The sequence below is a fragment of the Pempheris klunzingeri genome, chromosome 5 (genome assembly GCF_042242105.1).
Source record: "Pempheris klunzingeri isolate RE-2024b chromosome 5, fPemKlu1.hap1, whole genome shotgun sequence".
NCBI classification, from domain to species: domain Eukaryota; kingdom Metazoa; phylum Chordata; class Actinopteri; order Acropomatiformes; family Pempheridae; genus Pempheris; species Pempheris klunzingeri.
Window position 1 is genome coordinate 4,543,392 of NC_092016.1, and position 21,622 is coordinate 4,565,013.

General features: G+C 42.1%; 3 protein-coding genes across 6 annotated transcripts in view; all 3 read left to right on the forward strand.

Annotated features, from left to right (window-relative positions):
- znf143b (zinc finger protein 143b) lies at window positions 1–9,989 on the forward strand. 3 transcript variants are annotated; one of them, XM_070831007.1, is made up of 15 exons: window positions 1–68; window positions 1,462–1,577; window positions 2,311–2,499; window positions 2,747–2,827; window positions 3,687–3,883; window positions 4,357–4,425; window positions 4,514–4,630; window positions 4,803–4,878; window positions 5,204–5,329; window positions 5,857–6,036; window positions 6,352–6,579; window positions 6,753–6,901; window positions 8,104–8,256; window positions 8,390–8,558; window positions 9,630–9,989. In XM_070831007.1, the coding sequence occupies exons 2-14, from the start codon at window positions 1,472–1,474 to the stop codon at window positions 8,537–8,539; spliced, it is 1,821 nt and encodes a 606-aa protein (XP_070687108.1). In that variant the 5' UTR covers window positions 1–68; window positions 1,462–1,471; the 3' UTR covers window positions 8,540–8,558; window positions 9,630–9,989. The 3 variants fall into 3 exon arrangements, with proteins under 3 accessions (XP_070687108.1, XP_070687106.1, XP_070687107.1); XM_070831005.1 differs by having other exon boundaries at window positions 8,390–8,518; XM_070831006.1 differs by having other exon boundaries at window positions 1,465–1,577; window positions 8,390–8,518.
- Window positions 9,990–11,446: 1,457 nt separating this feature from the next.
- Window positions 11,447–17,045, forward strand: wee1 (WEE1 G2 checkpoint kinase). Of its 2 annotated transcripts, XM_070831454.1 has the most exons (10): window positions 11,447–11,953; window positions 12,546–12,760; window positions 13,165–13,231; window positions 13,656–13,828; window positions 14,040–14,308; window positions 14,448–14,537; window positions 14,674–14,759; window positions 14,857–15,027; window positions 15,341–15,486; window positions 15,777–17,045. In XM_070831454.1, the coding sequence occupies exons 1-10, from the start codon at window positions 11,462–11,464 to the stop codon at window positions 15,931–15,933; spliced, it is 1,866 nt and encodes a 621-aa protein (XP_070687555.1). In that variant the 5' UTR covers window positions 11,447–11,461; the 3' UTR covers window positions 15,934–17,045. The 2 variants fall into 2 exon arrangements, with proteins under 2 accessions (XP_070687555.1, XP_070687556.1); XM_070831455.1 differs by lacking the exons at window positions 15,341–15,486; window positions 15,777–17,045 and adding an exon at window positions 15,133–15,177.
- Window positions 17,046–19,183: 2,138 nt separating this feature from the next.
- swap70b (switching B cell complex subunit SWAP70b) overlaps window positions 19,184–21,622 on the forward strand; it is a 28,198-nt gene continuing 25,759 nt past the window's right edge. Inside the window, exons 1-2 of the mRNA XM_070831154.1 lie at window positions 19,184–19,327; window positions 20,471–20,611. Of these exons, the coding sequence (XP_070687255.1) occupies window positions 19,232–19,327; window positions 20,471–20,611 (237 nt within the window). The 5' untranslated portion in view covers window positions 19,184–19,231. The remainder of the gene's footprint in view (window positions 19,328–20,470; window positions 20,612–21,622) is intronic.

Below are 21,622 nucleotides of genomic sequence, written 5' to 3' on the forward strand. Positions count from 1 at the left end.
GTCGCGGAGCGTTTCCTGCACTGGTGCATGGTGGTCGAACAGGAGGAATTGTTGGAAATTTTTCGGAGGTTAGTATATAAATTGGTTTTTTTACCCAGTGTGCATTATTCCCACAGCCATGTCTGCGAGAGGGAGGTGACGGGCTGCGGCGGGGAAGCAAAAGATGGACGGAAAATACAGTTTTATCATACATAAAAGTGACACCCAGCGAGTCAAAACGCTTATGTTATCATTAATTAGCTCATGGATTCTCCGGTCTTGTTTCCGAACTGCGTCTGTACTTTGACTAGCGGCTGGAGGCTTCACGGAGACAGCTAGCTACCACTGCCAGCTGTCACACAGTCAGCTTACACTTAACAGACTAACCTGAGATATCTTTACTTTCAGTCAAACCCCACAGCCTCCGGGAAACTGTCTGCTAATAACCGCTAAAGAGGGAAAAGTCGTGACAGCACCGTTTGGCGTAGTTAGCACCGCTGTTAGCAGCGCTGTTAGCATGGTGGCTAACCACCTTCCTTGTACTCCGTTATCCTTTTAGTGACTCTAACTGTTTGGTCCAAACTGCTGAGCAGCGTTAGCCCCTCAACACAGCCCGCTCCTCGGAAATACGTTTTTAAATCATGCTTCATCACAGGGAGGCAAATGTGGCAAGTCATAGCTGTGCCGCAACTAGCTAGCTAGCTAGCAAGCACCGAATGCTACATGCTATATTCAAATCTAACAAGCGCCAAAAACAGCAACAGTGACAGTAGGTGAAATAAGAGCACTCAGCTTAGGAAGTAAAACATCACATTTAACTACTTGAATTAGTCCACAAATGTTCGGGTTTATAGTGGGGACGTGTTTTTTTGCAAATAGCACTTATACCAATCATAAATGCAGCTGTACATGTGTATGTGTTCACGTGTATAGATGACTATATATCGTTTTTCTCTGTCTAATAAATTATGTTATGAGTATATATGGCCTGTGTGTGTAGCTTGTGTGCTGCAGAATGACAAATAAAATACCTTGATGTGTCAAATGTGGTAAACAAGGCTCGATCACCACCAAAACACAGTCACTGACATGATGAGGACCTTAAAGTGGGTTAGTCTTTGTCATCTGAGTTTAAAACCCTGACTTGACATGAGTGACTGTGGAAAAAAATCTAATTAAAATAACATTGTATTTGTTGCACAATCCTAAATTACTGCAAAGTATTTCTAGACTTAGCATAACAGAGCTGTTGTCTAGCTTATCTTTGCCTCGGGCCCCCTCCTATGTTAAGTTTGCCTTTAGAAGTAAGTTATGTACCCTGGCTACACCCAACCATCAAACAAGTGATTAATTGTCATCAGTGCACCACTTGCTGTCACATTTTACAAAGTACCTCCATCCTCAGTGTTTGTGTCTCTGTGTTTACTGAGCTGTGGACACCAGTATGAGTTTCAAATGTGTCTCCTGCATGTGTCGCCCCAGCAGCTGAAGCATGCTCTTGGCCCAGATAAACCGGGACTCCCAGGGAATGGCAGAGTTTCACGATGCAGACGGGCAGCCGGTCACTCTCTGTCTGACAGAGGCCGTGACTGTGGCAGGTGAGCTCTCGAGTCAACATAAGATTAAAATATAACTCGAAGTGGACTGTGATGAAATTTCACAGTTTCTTTATCATATGTGATGATGTCTTTATTGACCCCATATAGGAAATACAGAAAGTAGTACAAGAACAGATGCATACTCTATAGATAGCTTGGATGCATTGTCAATCTCCTATATAAACAATATGAGGCATGAAAAATAAATAAAAGAATACAGACATAGAGTTACTATGTATTTTATTGTCTGCCTACTCTATGTAACACACCTGCTGGTTTTGATTAGTGCTATATAAATAAACTCCATCATTATGTGTACAACATACATAAATGGTAACTTGCAATGAATACTAATCATATGTGAAAATTGCAGTTTCTGCACACGCAGTGCAGAGGAAACCTGGGAATTGATTCGCCATAATAAAATACAGTATTTGAACCTAATTAGGACCATTTTAAATGTACTTTAGTAGCCCCATTAAAGGAGTACATTTCAGTGGGTGAGTGCTCCATCCAGAAAAGATTATTTTTACCAGTATCAGGTCTTTATTCTCTCTTTGGAAAACCTATGAGGTAGGTAGGTAACCTGAGGGTTCACTGTAGTTCAAGAGTTATGGCCTTCTAAGTCGCCTTGTACAGCCATATTGTGATTGTCTTGTAATTGCCACAACACGATTTTCTTGCTACTAAAGCCTGACCGCTAAATCATTGTTATTGTCAAATCATGTCCCAGATGGCGATCAGATGGAGAGCATGGACACAGTGAGCCTGCAGGCTGTTACTCTTGCAGACGGCTCCACCGCATACATCCAACACGACTCCAAAGCTCCCTTCTCAGATGGACAGATAATGGACGGCCAGGTGATCCAGCTGGAAGACGGCTCTGCCGCCTACGTTCAGCACGTGTCGATGCCTAAATCAGGTAAAAAAACAAATCCCTGCAGTATCTCAGGACAGAGGGAACATTGAGTATTTGTATTATACTCTGTTGTATCCAGAAATGCCAGCTGAGTATGTGATGTGACGGGAAGCAATGATTTATTTGTATTTCATCCCGATAACATAATAACATCCAATAAGACTGAAAGCATATATAGAGATATCCAGAAACTCAAGCTACACAGAGGTTACTGTTCATGAGGTCACTGTGCATTTTTTTCCTATCGTAGGAGGGGACAGTTTACAGCTTGAAGACGGACAAGCAGTTCAGTTAGAAGATGGAACAACAGCCTATATTCACACACCCAAAGGTAAAACATGTTGAACAAGAGTTGGTTTCACTCAGAGAATTTTGAATTCCTTTCATCTCTTTCTTCAAGTAGTTTATAAACTTGTGCCTCATCTAATTATGTATCAGTGGTAAGGATAAAACCGTTATAAGATAATCATCATTCAGTCGGTTATATTCAGTTCCTCGTATAAGGAAGTTGTGATGAAGAGTTGTATTTGTTTTCTTCAGTTCAACGTTTATTTCTTTTTATTTCTTATTTCCCTGAGTTTAACACAAAACACAACAAATGAGAAACGGAGAAATTGAGTTAAGAAAGAGGGGGACAAAGATAAAGAGTTGTAGTTTGATGTTTTGGTGAACCTACTTTGATTCAGTCTGGGTCTTTTTTTTCCCATAATGCCCTTTTACAACCTCTAGAGAAGGCGTGTTCTTGTTAGGTGTTACAGTAAATCAAAGGTTATCTACTCAGCCAGTTTGTGGACATTTGAATATGTTTATGAACACGTGACACACTTCATGTTAAATGCAACATACTTGCATTCAACTCTCAGTTTCTCTCTGTCTTGAAGTCATTTCTAATGGATTAACACAAAAACATGTTTTGAAACATGCTCCAGGCCTCTGTTTATTTATGGCAAATAAATAAATGCTTAAACAAATTTAATAAAGGTTTAAAGCAATAATTCCAGCTGAAGAATGTACAAACGTCTTCATTTTTAATAATTTTGTGCAAAGAAAATGTAAATATAGGACACTCATACAGGAAACCATCCATCCTCCCCTGAGCAAACTACCATCTCAGTTTTCACACTGGACCTGAGCCCAGTCTCCTCATTCAGTTTGTCTACATGAACGTCCTTCTCCTCGTTTCCGTGCAGATGCGTATGACCAGAGTGGCCTGCAGGAGGTGCAGCTGGAGGACGGCAGCACCGCCTACATCCAGCACACAGTGCACATGCCCCAGTCCAACACCATCCTGGCCATCCAGGCTGACGGCACCATTGCAGACCTGCAGGCTGACGCCACGGCCATCGACCCTGAGACCATCAGCGTGCTGGAACAGTACACCACCAAGGTACTGCGTCATTGTACAGCTGTGGCACTACACTAACTGTTGTGTGGCACAGAATCAAGAGAGCTCATATTGGTGCTGACATCTCCCCGTAAAGTCCTTATTTACTTATGTTCAGTTTGAACTATTTTTTATTTTGAAACAATCGATTGATGCTAATTTATCATTACAAACAATACTGGAACCCCTTTTTAGTGCGTTCATACTTTATACATATACATATCTAGTCAGTGATGTTATATTTGAGCATATTTAAACTTTATATGATTATACTATTTATTTTGTTTTTATAATTTATCTCTTGCCTGTGGAACATTTCAGCACTCAGTTTTAATATGTCCTCCTCATGGTTGTACAGTGTTTCTACAGATACCGACAACATACTGTTTTCCTTTTGATTTTTCTCTTGACTGTGAATGTTTATAATTCTGATAGCAGATGCTGTAATAGGATGTGTCCTTTCTGCTCCCTGTCAGGTGGAGAATATTGAGAACCCCTTGGGCTCCTTTGGCAGAGTAGAGGCAGACAACGGCGTCCACATGCGGGTAGAATATCTTTTCTGAGTATTTTCTTCATGAGTTTTTATCTTTGATCCAGATTTAACAGCAGACTTTTAATTTATGTTTCTTTCAGATTGTGTTACAGGGTCAAGACAACAGGCAAGGCAGGGTCTCAAATGTAGGCGAGAAGTCTTTCCGCTGCGAATACGAGGGCTGTGGAAAGCTTTACACCACTGCCCACCATCTCAAGGTAAGAGTGGGTGTTTTCTGATCATATGTGCACGTATATATGTATTTAAAAAAGTCTTGCTGTGCTACTTTGCCTACTCTAGTGCGGGGTGGTTTAAAGACAATATTTCCCCTGAAGCATCGTCCTCTGATGTTTGTAGCTGCTACACTGTTTTGTTCTGTGTGTCCTGCAGGTACACGAGCGCTCCCACACTGGAGACAAACCATACATCTGTGACTATCCTGGCTGTGGGAAGAAGTTTGCAACAGGTACCCGTGGAGAACTTTTGCAACATTTAATATATATTCTTTTAGAAATACTTATTTACACATATGTATTTATTTTTTCCAGATTGAATAATTCAGACACTCCAGAACATTTAGCCAGATTACTTTATTATTTGCAGTAATGTTTTGATTGTACACCTTGATGAAAAGTATTCTAGTGACCTCACAAATTAACACTTTGAGATCAAAATAAAATCTGGCTGGTGTGCTCACAACTGCAGTCATACAGAAATAAAGGTGTAACCAGGTTTCTATGGCTTAACTGGATGTCAGTGACTCTCAATTTCTGTTGCGGTGGTGATACCAGGGTATGGACTGAAGAGTCACTCGCGCACACACACGGGGGAGAAGCCATATAGATGTCAGGAGCTGAACTGCCTCAAGTCCTTCAAAACTTCTGGAGACCTTCAAAAGCACACAAGGACTCACACAGGTACAAACACACACCACACCAAATGAAATTTTGTTGCCTCATTTAATACCTGAAAATGTGTGTAAATTCCTTTTTTTTTAATAAATACTGAACACTACTGTATACAGCGGAGTTAAACTGCAGTTTGCTGCGGCTGGGAGCTGAAATGATAACTACTTCTTAGCCTCAAGGCTGTTTGTTTAACACTGAAGTGACTGCGTGTTTGCAGCTTAAATGATGTTATTTTTGTCAAAGCTACCAGCCCAGAGTCATGCACCACTGGTTTTGGAAACAACACAGATTGGGAAGCAGTGCCTCCGCACAGAATAGGCTGAACGAATTGCAAGGTTTTGTTAGCTGGATGTGTGAAGCTGAACTTTTCCACAAAGCCATCAAAGTACTGGAGGGCTTTTCAGGCACATGGTTATCATGAGAAACATGACGTAGAGGCGCCGTTGTATATTTTTGAAAAATATGATTCTTGCAGTTGTTAAACCAGGAATGATGGTTAACTCCCTAAACCCCGCCATGCCATTTCCTGTCTGCAGGAGAGAAGCCTTTCAAATGCCCAGTCGAAGGCTGCGGCAGGTCGTTTACCACCTCCAATATCCGCAAAGTTCACATCCGAACACACACCGGGGAGCGGCCGTACTACTGCTCTGAGCCAAGCTGTGGACGGTCATTCGCTAGTGCCACCAACTATAAGAATCATATGAGGATACACACCGGTGAGTCCTTTTACATTGCAGTTCGTTTGGACCATCCCTACCAAACTTATGAGTCATGACTCCACGGGTTGGTGTCACAGCTGACCCCCTGTTTTGAACTTTAAGTTAAACATGTATTAACTCTTGAGTGGTTGTTCCAACTGTGTGCTTCTAGTATTATTAAGTATTTTGCTAGTGTATAATTTGTTTACATAGAATAATTAGTCACAAGTGCTTTAGCATTGCAGTAAGGACGGACATTTTCACAACTCCTATCATTAAGAATGAAAATAAAACCTTGCTTCCCAGTATCTGACCACTCTGTTACTTCTCCAGGAGAGAAACCATATGTGTGCACAGTGCCTGGCTGTGAAAAGCGCTTCACAGAATACTCCAGCCTTTACAAACACCATGTGGTTCACACACCATGCAAACCTTACAACTGCAACCATTGTGGAAAAACCTACAAGCAGATCTCAACGCTCGCCATGCACAAACGCACAGCCCACAACGACACGGAGCCCATCGAGGAGGAGCAGGAGGCCTACTTCGAACCCCCAACAGGTCGGTGTAAAAAATAAAATAATGATGCACAGAAACTACTTTAAGAGCAGTTCTTTAATAAAAGTCCATGAGCTGTATAAGAGGAGGTCAAACTTGAATATAGAGCTGTAATGATTCATTGATGTATATTTTCTTATAGTTTATAGTGACTTTTCCCTTTAATCTCCGTTCAGATGCCATTGATGACCCAAACGTCAGCTACACGGCAGCGGTGGTCGAGGCAGAGGACTCCGGCTCGGAGCAGGTCCCCGTCGAGTCCTCGGACATGGTTGGTCAGCAGCACGTTGCCTTGGTAACGCAGGAGGACGGAACGCAACAGCAGGTAATGGAATGCAGTGACATCACTAACACATCACAGTTCCATGGATTAAAAATGGCTGCATGCTAGCTGGATGTAATTAGCTTGTTTTGGGTGAATGAATTAATTACGGTCACCTGAGCAAGTACTATTTGAATGTTTTGTTTTTTTAAATGCAGTACTTCATACTGTGGTGTGTTTTCAAACTCATCCCCCTGCTGGCCAGTGTGTATACTTGACCCGGGCTGTTCACTTCCAGTCCTGGAGGATCAGAGTCTTGCAGCTCTTTGTTCCTCCGTCGGTGTTAATGAGTCACATCTGTCCTGCATTTGCCAGGTAGAGACCACGTAGCTTATTACCCACTCGAGAGGAACAAAACCCTGCAGGGCTCTGGCTTTCCAGGACTGGGACTGAACAGCTCTGTTCTTGACATTGAGTTAATCTCACCCTGCAAGCCAAGGACTCGAACAGGCTCCCACTGCTGTGCACTTTGGTTTGTCCACAGTCTGCATGATTAACAAGTATAGTTAACTTGAGTGGGTTCTGTCGTGTGGTACATTTTTAATAATGACAAAAGCAGTCCTAGAGTCCAAGCAGATGTGAGACCACTAAAAAGAAAAGGTCATCATGAAATTGTTTAAACATTTTCTGTTTCTGTTTCCAGAGCAACTTATCTATTGTAGTTCAGTTAAGTAATAATAATACTAATAAACTTTAAATAACACTTTTCTTTACAAAATTACAAAGTGCTTTTACAAGGTAAAGAAATGCTAAAGGACAATGCAAATAAAAACACTAACGTCATCAAACACAGGAAATTAAAAATTGAAAAGGAGCAAGTAAAAGTAAAAGTGAAAATAAAAAAAAATACCGGATCGTTACTGTAACAGTAACACACAGATGACTGTTTCTCAAACATTTGTAGTGTGTAAAGAACTTACAGTCATCCCCAATGGTCACATTGTCAGTGTTGAATATGTGTCAGTACCACTCAGCTATAAAGTGATGCAGCCCCTCTGTCAGTGCTCGATCACTGTCCCATGTGGTACAATTTTCTAATGTATTTCTAATCTATTTTGATGTTCAAACAACAAATGAATTGAGACGGGATAATTAATCCTAAAGATTTCTGAAGAGAAAATGTCAAAACGGAGTATGACTGTTGTTTCTGTAATAATGTGCCGTGAACCTGAATGTTGTTCACTCTGTATTGTGTCTCACGTCAGGTCAGTATCTCTGAAGCAGACTTACAAGCTATGGGTGGCACAATCACCATGGTAACCCAAGAAGGCACAACCATAACCATCCCAGCCCATGAACTGGCAACGCAAGGTGCTCACTCGGTTACCATGGTAACGACAGACGGCTCGGACGAACAGGTAAATAAATGCTGGGGTTTTGTTAAACTGTACAAAAATGTCGTTGGAGGAAAGTGTTGATTTTTGTAAAGAGGATTTGTTCGTTTTTAGTTTCACTACCTGATTTGTGCTCAATGCCGCCTGTCTCCCTCAGGTGGCCATCATGACACCCGACATGGCCTCGTTCCAAACCGTGGAGGAGGCGGGCTACAGCCAAGACCAGGATGACATTCATCCTGTCACATTACTGGCCACCTCCAACGGCACTCACATCGCTGTGCAGGTTGGTAGACCGACACCATAGGAGGGAATAAACCGGTGGGGTGAGTTCTCATCTGTGGATTCAAGTTCACTTTACAACGAACAAGACCGGATACATCTGCTACTCCGTGTTGTTTAAATATAGATAATTACAAACATTTGTGAAATGGATCCTTTGGGAACGTGAGTCCAGCAACAGATCCCCAAATTAATCCGTTATGTATTTGATTTCTGCAGTGCTCACTTTAGTGCTGAAAACCTCACTCAGTCCTCTGCTGCTAATATGATACTGACTCTAGTTTTATGTGATACTGACAGGAGTTTCAATCAGGAGGGTACTGAGATCGCCCCCCCCCCACATCCATCCCCAAAAACATAATCCCTCCCCTGATCCCACCCTGTGGAGCTATTTACCTAAACTTTGAACTAAAATCACAGGTAGCTGGGGCTCTTCTCAGCGGGTGTAGGTGATTAGGGATCAAACTAAACCAAAACTTGAGAAAGGGGTGTGTGAAATAACATGTAATCCATATTCATGATGACCACCCGCACTCTTTCTGCATAAAAGGAAGCTAATACAGAAACTATTTACAGTAGTGGTTTTATTTCTTTTTCTGTCACCAAAAGCAGATGGAAATTGGTGGAATTTGCCACTCAAAAGTATTTTTTTCAGTTGGAGGGGTTACCAGGTAATTTATATAATAACACACTAAATAATCTTTCATCAATTAACGTTTATTTTTTTTGTACTGCGTACTATAGTATTATATTCATTTCAAATACTATATTAACTATTCGGGCCTAAAACCACAGAGGGGCGACTATCACATCGGAGGCTGCAGGTCTGGTGACCAACTTTTATATAGCCTGAAAAACAATGTTCATTCACCGTCCTCTCTTTCTGTCATGCTAATTACAACGCAAACACTGTTTTTCCACTTTAACCACCATGTGACACTCATCAATGAAACTCAGCAGCCTTTTTAACGTCGTCAGTCACAGTCAGAGGTGCTATTGTCTTTTAATGAGGTGGCAGAGTAAAGGCATAAAGTGGCTGATTAACAGCTATCTGTGTCAATCAATGCATAAATTATACATGTTCTCTCTTTTTTTTATGTTTTTTTTTTTTGTAGCTCAGTGATCAGCCTTCGCTGGAGGAAGCCATCAGAATAGCTTCAAGAATACAACAAGGAGAGTCGCCGGGCCTGGATGAGTGATGGATTTAATTATGGACTATGATTTTTGGATTAAAACCATCTCAATTGGACTATATCGACAAGAGAAATCACAAGTCTTCCTTCATGGTTTTTTTCCACAAAAGAACTTAGCTTTTATGTGTACATAGGATTTTGATAACTGGAGTTCTGCTATGCTATTTTATCCCTCAACCAACAGGACGGGAGAGGGGGAAAATGCTTTCTAATGTTTATGGTGCACAGTGCACACTGCAGTGTACAGCGAATGCTATTTCTAATTAAAAGAGGAAACAAAAACGTGTGATTAATTGACTGAACTTGATTTGTAACACTTGAGTCCCTGTTAAATTTGCACAATAAGACAAAACAGAAATGTGGTACATGGAGTATATATGTTATGGGATTAGTTTTGGGTTACATATCTTCTGTACAGAAAGTAATTCTGCACCCTCCCCCCTTGCACTAAGGCAGGAATAGAACGTTTACACTAATACAGGTACTTCCACTTTTGATTTCAGAGTGTGCCATCGCTCCCGGTTCACTGAGGCAAATATTGCACTTTTTCCTCCTCTGCAGATATTAAACATCTTGTTTGCAGGAAAAAATTTTGATTTTTACATTAAAGGAATGATCATTGTGGGAAACTTGCAGTGTTATAGGTTAAACATTATGTAGAGTTGCTCAAATTAGCTCAAGCATCTATTAAAAAAAACAAAACAGTACTGTATATATGCAGGTAGAAACACTTCAGTGCTTTACTACATTTTTCAACTTGTTTACTCTCAAATAAGGATTCATGTTTTCTTTTTATAAAAGTTGGTACACGTTGGTGATACTTCAGAATACCTCAGCCACCTGAAAATGATTTAAAATATCAAGACGGTTCATGTTGCTGAAACTACATTGATTATAAAGTGCTGTAGATAAACTAGGCACGTTTTTTTAAATCATGATTTTGATGCGGTGTTTTGGACTTTTGAACTGTCGGCAACCTTTTTTTCTTTTTGTTTGTTTTACAACTCTTAACATAACTGCTTTACATTTTTACGGTCAGTTTCGCCCATAAACTCCACGTGTGTCGGTCCGCCTTTGATCGCGCAGCCTAAATAATGGCATCATTGTCTCGGACTTTATGTAATTGTGTGACTGCAGCCACATGAAAGACACGCGTTCGCGCCACATTGTTGCTCTGCCACCGGTGACGTAGCGCCTCCCGAGGCCGTTCTGGAACGCCCATCTTTCAAAAAACAGAGGCGCGCTCTGATTGGCCGAGCCGGGGCATGTGACCAACGGTCGCGGGAAGTCCTTCGCCACGCGCGTGATAGGAAGAGGACAGTCCCCGGACTCATTCAAACTTTTTTTTGTAAACATTGGTGCGGTTTTATCGCGGAAAGACGTGTTTCTGTGTCGGCGAGACACCGCGAAGGTACTGACGGACACCGATGCTCGACTGGACCGCAGAGTTTGAGTATTTGTTTTAAGTTTAACGTTGTTTTCACGGTGAAAAGTAGCGAACGAGTCCGTGGCCATTCCTCAGCGTTTGGATGGGCGTGTTGGAGTTAGCAAACAAGCTAGCTTTTTTTTTTCTGGGATGTTAACGGAGCTTTGAGCTTTTCGCATTCGCTGTTTTTGAAGCAATACCTTTATTTTAAGGTAGTTAGGAGTTTGCTAGCTGTGTGTTTTTTATTGCGAGAACCGCCTCTACGACTGTAGTGGGGGTCCAACCGCGTGATTTTCCCGTCGACGACGCCGGGGTTTAAATCCAGAAAATGTCGAGCTACGGTCGCCATCGGCACGGATCCCCCTCTCTGAAAAATGTCCAGATTTGCCAAAAACTACAGTTTATAACCAGCGACGGGGAGGACGAGCCCATAGAGGACGTTAACAACAGCACCGGAGGGGAGTCCGGCTTCACAGAGATGGACTCCCCGATGCCAGTGAGAAGGGACGCCGCGGACAAGCGCCTGGAGGGCGGCAGCAGCCCCCTCAACCAGTCCGGCGGGGACGACGACGTGGAGCTGTGGGACGAGGAGAGTTTCGGTTCCCCGTCCCACCTGCGGTCACCGAGCAGTGTTATCTTTGCCAACTGCTCGCCGTCACCGAGGAAAAGCTCCCGGCTGTACGGAGGCTCCCCGGAGCGGTCCTACGTCCAGGACGACGGGGAGGAAGGATCCAGCTCCCCGATCCCAGACTGTCCCGACACACCTCCACACAAAACCTTCAGAAAACTCAGACTTTTTGACACACCGCACACACCAAAGGTTGGTATTTGTTGGCTTTAAAAAAAAGAAGCATGCACACTTTCTAAAAGTTTATTTGAGTTGTGTTTGCAGGGACCACAGATTTACACTCCAGGTATCATCAGCTTGTGTGATCTTGCAGAATAAATTCCTGCTTCTGCCTTAAAAGCATCAGACCTTTATTTTGCTTCTGCAGGATTTAGTGAAGTGAAATAATGATAATATATAATAATAATATGAATTCAGTGAAAACAAGCAAGCTCACGTAAACAAATCAGGTCAATTTTTTGAATTCCATGGGAGACTTTTGCTGTGTCAGTTAACCAGTGACCCACTTAATGAACAACTGTACTATTGCATAATGCTCTCACTGTCCTGAGTTAGCCAGGTGATTTGGTGATTTGGAGATTTATGTCTGGGCATGTTTTCACTAACGATTGCAGCATTACTGAGCATTGTCTTTTTGTTTTAAACCATATATTGTTTTTTTTTTTGTGAACCAGCCATATTTGAGTCCACACTCTTAATGAGCAGCCTTCTTTTTAAATCTTTATCTTGTAAGTTATCTTCTATCAAGACTTAACAATGCTATATTTCTTTTTTTCTCTCTTAGAGTTTGCTGTCCAGAGCGAGGGGCTCCAGCACGGGATCCTCCAGCAGGAGAGTTGCCTTGTTCAAGAATGTGGAGGCTTCAGGGAAGTCAATCACAGACAGCAGCAGGAGACAGCAGACCCCTCTGGTCAACTTCAACCCCTTCACCCCCGACTCCCTCCTCATCCAGTCTGCCACACAGCAGAGGAACAACAGGAAACGAGCACACTGGAATGAGTAGGTTTTGCCCAGATGTTATTTATTAAGATACCCAAAAATCTGATGCACCCACAAAAAAAACTCAAAGCTGAGAAGCTGCAGCTAATATTTCAGCTAAATGTTTCCTATCTGGGTCATTTGCTGTATACTAATGTTCATCTGTCGTCACAGTAATACAAAAGCTGTTGTTCACACTCTGCAGAGCTGTGCAGAACAACCTAACGTGTTGTGGAGAACACAGCTCCAACTCATTGTTATAATAACCAGATACGTTAAAGCCGTTACCTAAGAACAGGAGGTTTGGCTGGGAACCAAGACCTCATGGTTACTGGTGAACTCTGCCATGTGCTTGTGAAGCACCGTGCTGCCCCCTGCTGTACAGAATGCTCACCAACAACCCTCCATTGTGTTTGATCTTTCAGCTCTTGTGGAGAAGACATGGAGGCGAGTGACGGAGAGGGAGAGGAGGAAATCCTGCCACCATCCAAGGTAATTAAATGCTTGTGTATAGGGACATGCATACAGTTATAGTTAAAACAGAGTCACAAATTTATTGTGCATTTTTATTTTTTAGGGCTGCAACTAATGAACTAATTTGCATTACTGACTGTTTTTTTTCAGTCATTGGATTTTTTTTTGGATAGCCCATGAAACATCAGAAAATTTTTTTTTTATATACATCATTCATAATTAAAAAAAAAAAAAAAGGAAAAGCAGCAAATCCCTACAGGAATTGTTGTTGCCATTAGAAAAATAACTAGTACTCTACATAATTAGATTAAAATCAGTTCACTGCAGAAACCTCAGGGTTTTAACAACAATGCTTATTACCTACTGTGAAACAGCTGGAAAATAACAGATTTAAAACACTGTAAATGTCTAACTTTGTAATAAACTCCTGTTGTGCCCTCAGAGAATCACCATGATGGAAAACAACATGATGTCCAGGTACACCTCAGAGTTCCTCGAGCTGGAGAAGATCGGCTGCGGGGAGTTTGGTGCCGTGTTCAAGTGCGTGAAGAGGCTCGATGGCTGCATCTATGCCATCAAGAGATCAAAGAAACCTCTGGCAGGATCAGTAGACGAGTAAGTTAACTGAGTTAAATGAGTATGAGGTGTACGTTCAGATTTTAAAGGATATTTTCCCCCTTTATGGCTAAAATTGTCTTGCATATAAAGCTCCCAAAGTCATCCAAGTGCTTCTTTTGAGACCCGAGGCACCGTTTCCCTTCATTGTAACTACAAAAGTTGCCGCAGTCGAGCCTTAATTAAAACGGTGTGTTCCCCTCCTCCACAGACAGAACGCCTTACGAGAGGTGTATGCTCACGCTGTGCTGGGCCAACATCCCCACGTGGTGCGATACTACTCGGCCTGGGCCGAGGACGACCACATGCTCATCCAGAACGAGTACTGCAACGGCGGCACGCTGTCCGACGTCATCGCAGAGAACTACAGGCGGCTCAGTTACCTGTCGGAGCTGGAGCTCAAAGATCTGCTGCTGCAAGTCACACGAGGGCTCAAGTACATCCACTCGACTTCCCTGGTGCACATGGACATCAAGCCAAGTGAGTACTTGGAGATATTGGAATGATACCCATTGTACTAGTAGTCATCGCAGTATTGGGGTTGTCTCTATATACAGGAGTCTGAACCTTCCTGTTCTCTGGTCAGAAACTAATGGAAATGTTACCGTCTTTGTTCTAGGCAACATCTTTATTTCACGAAAGTCTGTAGCCAACTGTGACGACTGTGATGAGGATGACGGTCTGACCACCAGCGTTGTCTACAAAATAGGTACGTGGCCTCCACTGTTCTTGTGTAATAATTTCCGCCATGATAATGATGTTGTTGCTCCTTTTCCTGATAATAACTTGCGGTAGGACGGTCTGCTTCATGGCTGAAATCTCACCTGTATGTGCTCCCTCTCCAGGTGATCTTGGTCATGTGACCAGAGTGAACAACCCACAGGTGGAGGAAGGTGACAGCAGATACCTGGCCAATGAGGTCTTACAGGAGGTTTGTCATCTTACTCAAAGTCTGTGACACTTGACGCATCCGAAAGCGAGGACAGACGTGTTAATGTTTCTCCGTGTTGGTGTGGTTTTCTTCGCAGGACTACAGTAACCTGAGGAAGGCGGACATCTTCGCTCTGGCTCTGACTGTCGTCAGCGCCTCGGGGGCCGAGCCTCTTCCCACCAACGGAGATAAATGGCACGAGATCCGACAGGGCAAACTCCCCGCCATCCCCCAAGTGCTTTCTCCAGAGTTTCTCAGTCTTCTCAAGGTAACGGTCAACTCCTCTATTTTTCCTTCTGCTGAATGAGAGCAGCTATGTTTTTAGAGCCTCAAATGTTTTCTGCATGTTTGTAATTATTTTATAAATTCATAGGATTGTTTCAGAGTTTGGCTTTAAAGAGAGGCTGTGAAATCCTGAGGCGAATAGTAAAGTTATGTATAACTAATTTATATCCATCACTTATGTTTGGTGTAAAACTTTTAATTTATTTCAACAAAATACAGCGAGCTGTGACACAATTAATCAACATTTAGTTTTTTTTACTCAGTCTTATGTTTCTTGCATTTTTCTCGTCTTCCAGCTGATGATCCATCCTGATCAAAGTAGGCGACCATCAACCTCCGACCTCATCAAACACCCGGTGCTCCTCACCGCTGCCAGGATGAGCGCAGACCAGCTCAGAGTCGAGCTCAACGCAGAGAAGTTCAAGAACGCACTGCTCCAAAAGTAAGTCAGCAACGGCACTGAAAAAAATTACAGCTGCAGAGATTATGAATTGGAAAAACATGTTCTTATGATTTAAAGTGACTCTAGTCAGGATGTTTGTCCAAATTACACAAGCTCACCTGAGGAGTCTGGTTGTGTTAAGATTTATAGATGAGTAAATATAAGAGAATTATCAAAACTTAACATTTAGTTTTATAAGGAAATGATGTGACCACGTCGTCTTCAGCCAAAGACCCAGACTCCAGTCTTATGGGTTCATTCGTGCTAAACTGTGTGTTTCTCCTCCTCAGAGAGCTGAAGAAGGCGCAGATGGCCCGAGCGGCAGCAGAGGAGAAGGTTTTGTCCACCGACAGGATCCTGACCCGCTCCACGGTCCAGTCCAACCCCAGAACCTCCAGACTCATCGGCAAGAAGATGAATCGGTCGGTCAGCCTCACCATCTACTGAGACTTTAACCTGCCCTGACAGGAAGTGAAGCCTGAAGGCTCATGGACCTTTTTCCAGGTGACCCGATCGGAGGAAACAGTCTCTGTAGTGTTTGTTCCCGAGGAGTGCCCCGTCAGCCGCGGTGTGAATCGAAGCTGTAGACTGTTGCCACGCCGAACTGGAACTCATCTCGATAGACGCTCATTGCCAACATAGTTCAGCCCTTTTTCCGACGGACTTTCTCTTTGGAAAACAAAAAAAAAAACAAACTGTCATTCCTCAAAGGTAGTACTGTACCTTTTTAGACTCATTCATTCCTTAAGTTTGCATAGACGTCAGGCTCTCTCTCCGTTTCTGTCCTTGCACTTCCCTCGACAAAGCCGAAGCCTGTTGGCAGCGGGTCAAAGCCGCCGTGAAGCTCTCTTCAGTGTGAATGTACTTGCCGTAGCCGTGCGCACCTTACTGCCTGTCAAATGCCTGATGCTGGGTACCAGAGGGTCTGAGAACTGACGATTTCTGTGTTTGTAATGGAGCACTTTGGAGGCGACTTGTGGAATTTGCCACATTTTTTTTTTTTTTTTTTTTGATAAGGAAAAAAAAGAAAAAACCTGCTGCTATTGATGTTTTGTGTGTATCAGGGTTTGGCCAATTTCAGGTTGGATTGTTCTCGCGGTCACTGGCTCTTATTGTCAAGTAGCAGGAGTCCATTTCGCCCCATTTAACGTCCGTCTGATTTTTTTTTTTTCTTTGTCCTGGTTGGATTGGAAAATGGATCATGCCAATTTGAGGAAAATCATCCACTTGATTTTAAAGTACCAAAACCAGTGAGTGAACTCTATCTGTGAGGTTAGAACTGATCCACAGCGTCCGAACTTCCCCTGTTGATTGGTGCTGTCGACCCTGCCTGTAGCATTAGAACAATCATCATCATCATCATCATCATCCTCTTCTTCTTTGGTTTCTCATGTGTTCTGTTAGTGTTTTTTTTTTTTTTTCTCCCCTCACAAGGCTCCCCATTAATTACTGTTTAGGATAAAAAAGTATTCCTCGTTCTTGTAACCTCTAACACAAAAAGCCTTTCTGTTGTTGTAACCTGTACATATGTTCTTTTTAATAAATTCTCACCATCTACACTTCCTGTTTCTGGTCTGTGTGATGTTATACGACACACACACACACACACACACAGGTTCATACTGTAAATCTGTCAGATTAGTGTGTGTGTGCGCGTGCGTGCATCCGTCCGTCCATCCCACTGAGTTTCAGCTGCCGTGTTTTAATACTTTCTGTACATATGTGCAGTATTGAGCTGATTATTTTCTTTGACCAACTGTAACAATCATAAATGTACTTTATGGGTTTTGTTGGTCAGACAAGTTATTTTCTAGCATTTTTATAGACATTACAAATGATTCACCTCATTTATGAATCATTTAATCATTTGCAGCTCTAATAATTTTAAATGAATATATATCCACGGTGTATTTGTCGAGGCTGGACTTGGAAAAACCTCAACAGTTACACTTTAAACTGGAAATAAACAGAACTGCAGCAGGTGTAAAATATAAAAGTATTCATAAAGCTCATTACAGACTGGCCCACTTCAGAATACAGTATCTTATATCACTGAATTATAAATACTGATGTGTTCATCACTTAAATGCTGCAGCTAATAAAGGTGGAGCTACTTTAAATGACTTTATATACTATTAGGCAGCTTAATCTGTAACCATTTATCATAGTCAATAATAATAAAGCTGTCAGATAAATGTAGTGGAGTAAAAGTACAATATTTCACTCTGAATGGTAAAGTAACAGGTAAAGAAAACACTCCAGTACAAAAAGACAAAGTCTGAAAGCTGCAGCCTGAACATGAACCAGAGGTGAAGTTAGTTTAAAGTTCACACACATACGTCCACTCCGGACCCAGCGGCTCCTCCTCCTCAATTTCCCCCCGTGTTGGCAGTAGGAGGTCGGTCAGCTCACCTCCAGAGCCTCCTGGTGACACTGGAGGCTGATTTAGGGACCATCAATAAATTACTGTCTGGTGATATTTCAGTACCTTCATGTTGACTTGACAATATTATAGATTATTATGATTATAACATTATACTTAATTGATACATTTTTTAAATTAATTTTTTTAATTAATTGTTTGTCGGACGAGCTTCCATGTAAATGTATTTAATCTCTATTCAGTCAGTCTCATTGAGATTAAGACCTCTTTTACCAGAGAGACATTAGAACAAGAAATTTAGACAATAACAAGAATTAAATGTGACGCAGGAACAGAAATCAAACTGAACTAAACGTCTTTGTGAGGTTTTAGTGCTTCTTGAAAAAAAATTATCCATTTTGATTAAAAAAAAAAAATAGAAGAAGCACGAAAATCCAATATAGAGAGGCGTGTCCTATGTAGCTTCTGTAGTAACAGTATTTATTTGGAGTCACTAGACAACATTACATGACAGCTATTGGAAAATGCATTTCATTTTATTTAAATTAAAATCTTTAGTCTTCAATCAAAACAAGAGAGTAACATGAAATCAGTTTGTGTGTAATGAAGCTTGTCGGACTCACAGGATGTAGTCAAGAACTCAAAATATGTGCTGAATGAAATCAATTTAGTATAATGTTATAATCACAATTCAAACTGATCAAACTGAAATATCACCAGACAGTAATTTATTGATTGTCCCTAAACCTCACAGAGGTTTAGTTCAGTTTGATTTCTGTTCCTGCGTCACATTTAATTCTTGTTATTGTCTAAATTTCTTGTTCTAATGTCTCTCTGGTAAAAGAGGTCTTAATCTCAGTGAGACTGACTGAATAGAGATTAAATACATTTACATGGAAGCTCGTCCGACAAACAATTAATTTAAAAAATTGTATCAATTAAGTATAATGTTATAATCATAATAATCTATAATATTGTCAAGTCAACACGAAGGTACTGAAATATCACCAAACAGTAATTTATTGATGGTCCCTAAATCAGCCTCCAGTGTCACCGGGAGGCTCTGGAGGTGAGCTGACCGACCTCCTGCTGCCAACACCGGGGGAAACTGAGGAGGAGGAGCCGCTGGGTCCGGAGTGGATGTATGTGTGTGTGCACCCAAAACTAACTTGAGCACGGTCTCTCTTCTTCCTCCATCATCATCATCATCACCACCACCATCAACATCAACAGCCCAAACACGCTGCAGAAAGCGCCTGACAGCGCGTCATGTGACTCTTCCTCATCTGGTCCGACAGTCAGTTCAGAGGAAGAAACCGAGAGAGAGACACGCAGAGCAGAGAAGAGGCTCAGTTCACCATCATGGCGCTGCGGGACGAGCTCTTAAAGTCCATCTGGCACGCGTTCACGGCTCTGGATGTGGACAAGAGCGGGAAAGTCTCCAAATCTCAGCTCAAGGTAACTTTTCTCCGCTTTGCTCGCCTCTTCTGGGAGTCCGAGCAGGAAACTCTTCCAGTAAAACTCCTCCACTGCACTGTCGAGCTGCCTTTTCAGCTTAATGAAGAAAAAAAAAAAAAACTACAACTTTAGCTTCTTGATTTTGAAAGTTTTTCATCATTAAAAAGCACAAAATCAGCAGCGAGCTTCTGTCAGTGAGCAGACAGACAGACAGACAGACAGACAGACAGACAGCAGCACCTGTCTGTCTCCACACTGATTAACAGCAGCATGGAAAACAACTGAAGAGTGAAACAGGAAGATTTAAAAAAAAGGGTTTGGAAGTGACTGAAACATTAAAAGTTCAACAAACAGTCAGAGTGTTTTCAGGAAGTCAGCAGCTGTGAAAAGTAAAGAGGTGATAAACACCTTAATGAAGGTTAAAGGAAACATTTTAATAAGTTCTGTGAGCCAAAATCACAGTTTGTAAAGAATCTAAAACTGTGAAATGAATGAATTTAGTATAAAGTACAAGTTTATTTGAAGTATTTCATTAAACGTGCCTGGTGAATTATCATCCCCGGTTACATGAGTTGTTCGTCAGGGTTAAATTGGATCAGTGTCAATGGGGAAAAGCACAAAAGTTAACTTTTGAAGGTTTCCCGTGGCTAACGTTGTGTCCAACTTTATGGCACACCCACATGTTTCCAGCTCTGTGCCAGCCAAACATTGTTCAAGAAAATCAACAATAAAGGTCACGTGTCGAGGTCAGCAGCCTCCGATTCTGCAGGGCAGCTGCTGTTTTAAGAAAATAGTCTTGTCATTTTATACCAAGTCGTGTCTTCTGTGCCGAACGAGGTTGAACTCCCTCTTTTGTGGCGGGAAGTCTTCCTCGTTGCTTCCACGGCGCTGCCCGTCCATGTGCCCGCGCAATGTGAAAGTCGATGTGGAAATGAGTGTGTTTAAGAAATGTGTGCTGACAGGAACATTCAGGGAAGTTATTACTCACCTCTCTGACTGAAATCTACTAAAATACTCACTTTTAAGGAACAATTGATTGAGTATTTAATGTATTTTGTAAAGTAGTTTTTTTGATAGAACTATTAATAGACAGATTATTTGATTACCAATGATAAATCAATGGTTGGTTTCCCATCATTCCAGGTGCTGTCCCACAACCTTTGTACAGTGATGAAGATCCCACATGACCCCGTGGCGCTGGAGGAGCACTTTAAAGACGACGACGAGGGTCCCGTCTCCAACCAGGGATACATGCCGTACCTGAACAAGTTCATCCTGGATAAGGTGAGCCAGCGGCAGCACTTCAGTGCTCCTCAAACATTTCAGATGGTGCAGATGTGTAGATCTTTATGTCTTGATGTAGTCTTCAGGGTTCAGCCTTCAGGGAACAACGATGCTCATGGTTTTGACGCTGGGGATCTCGTTCGTGCAAAGTGAGTCAGCACTCTGCTGACTTCTTCTGAGGGGATTGATGCTCAGTCAGGAGAACAGAGACACAAACTTGGCAGCAGGACGGAAAAGGCTTCAGTTGTTATGTTGCAGCTTTACGGCCTTTATTGTGCTAAACACTCGAATCTAAATCAGCAAAGACTTTATCCTTACTTGACTTCAGTCAGGAATCTGAAGCTCTTCACCATCTATTAAACAAAGTCGTGGCCACATACATTATATCTGAATACATGCTAATGATAATATACGTGTTTCCTATACTTTCACTTTTCCTTTGTCGTCTGCTGACACAGTAACTCTTCACTGAGAGTGACAAACTCTCCTTGAGTCCACTGACTGACGCTGAGTGCCGATGACTCTCTGCTGTGGCCATCGGTCTTTGTGCCGCTGAGACAGCAGCACAAAACCAGTCATTGAACGTGGAGTCGGCTCATTCAGCTCATTCAGCTCCCCGTCCGTCCCTCTGTGATGATGTCATAACGGGTCACGGGCGTGAATGGAACGCTGGTGATTGTTCAGCCTTTCCTTTGTGATGTCACGGCGGCAGTAGAACGCTGACAGAATTCTATCTGGAATTCTCGTCGTGTGACGTCATATCAAGTGGCAATATGGCTGAATGGCTGTTGGCATGGCAACTGGTTCGGAAATCTCCTGAAGATTCTAGAACTTCTGACCTTCAGTCCAGCAGTTTGGTCGTTTTAAACATTTTCCATTTTCTCTTCGGTATTTGTGTGGGATCATTGGTGAGATGGAGCTGTGGTGCTTCAGCGTTTGTTATTTAGAACCTTTTTTCAGTCAGTTAATCTCAAAAGCTTCGTTAACTTAAGTTTTTAAACTTTATTTAAG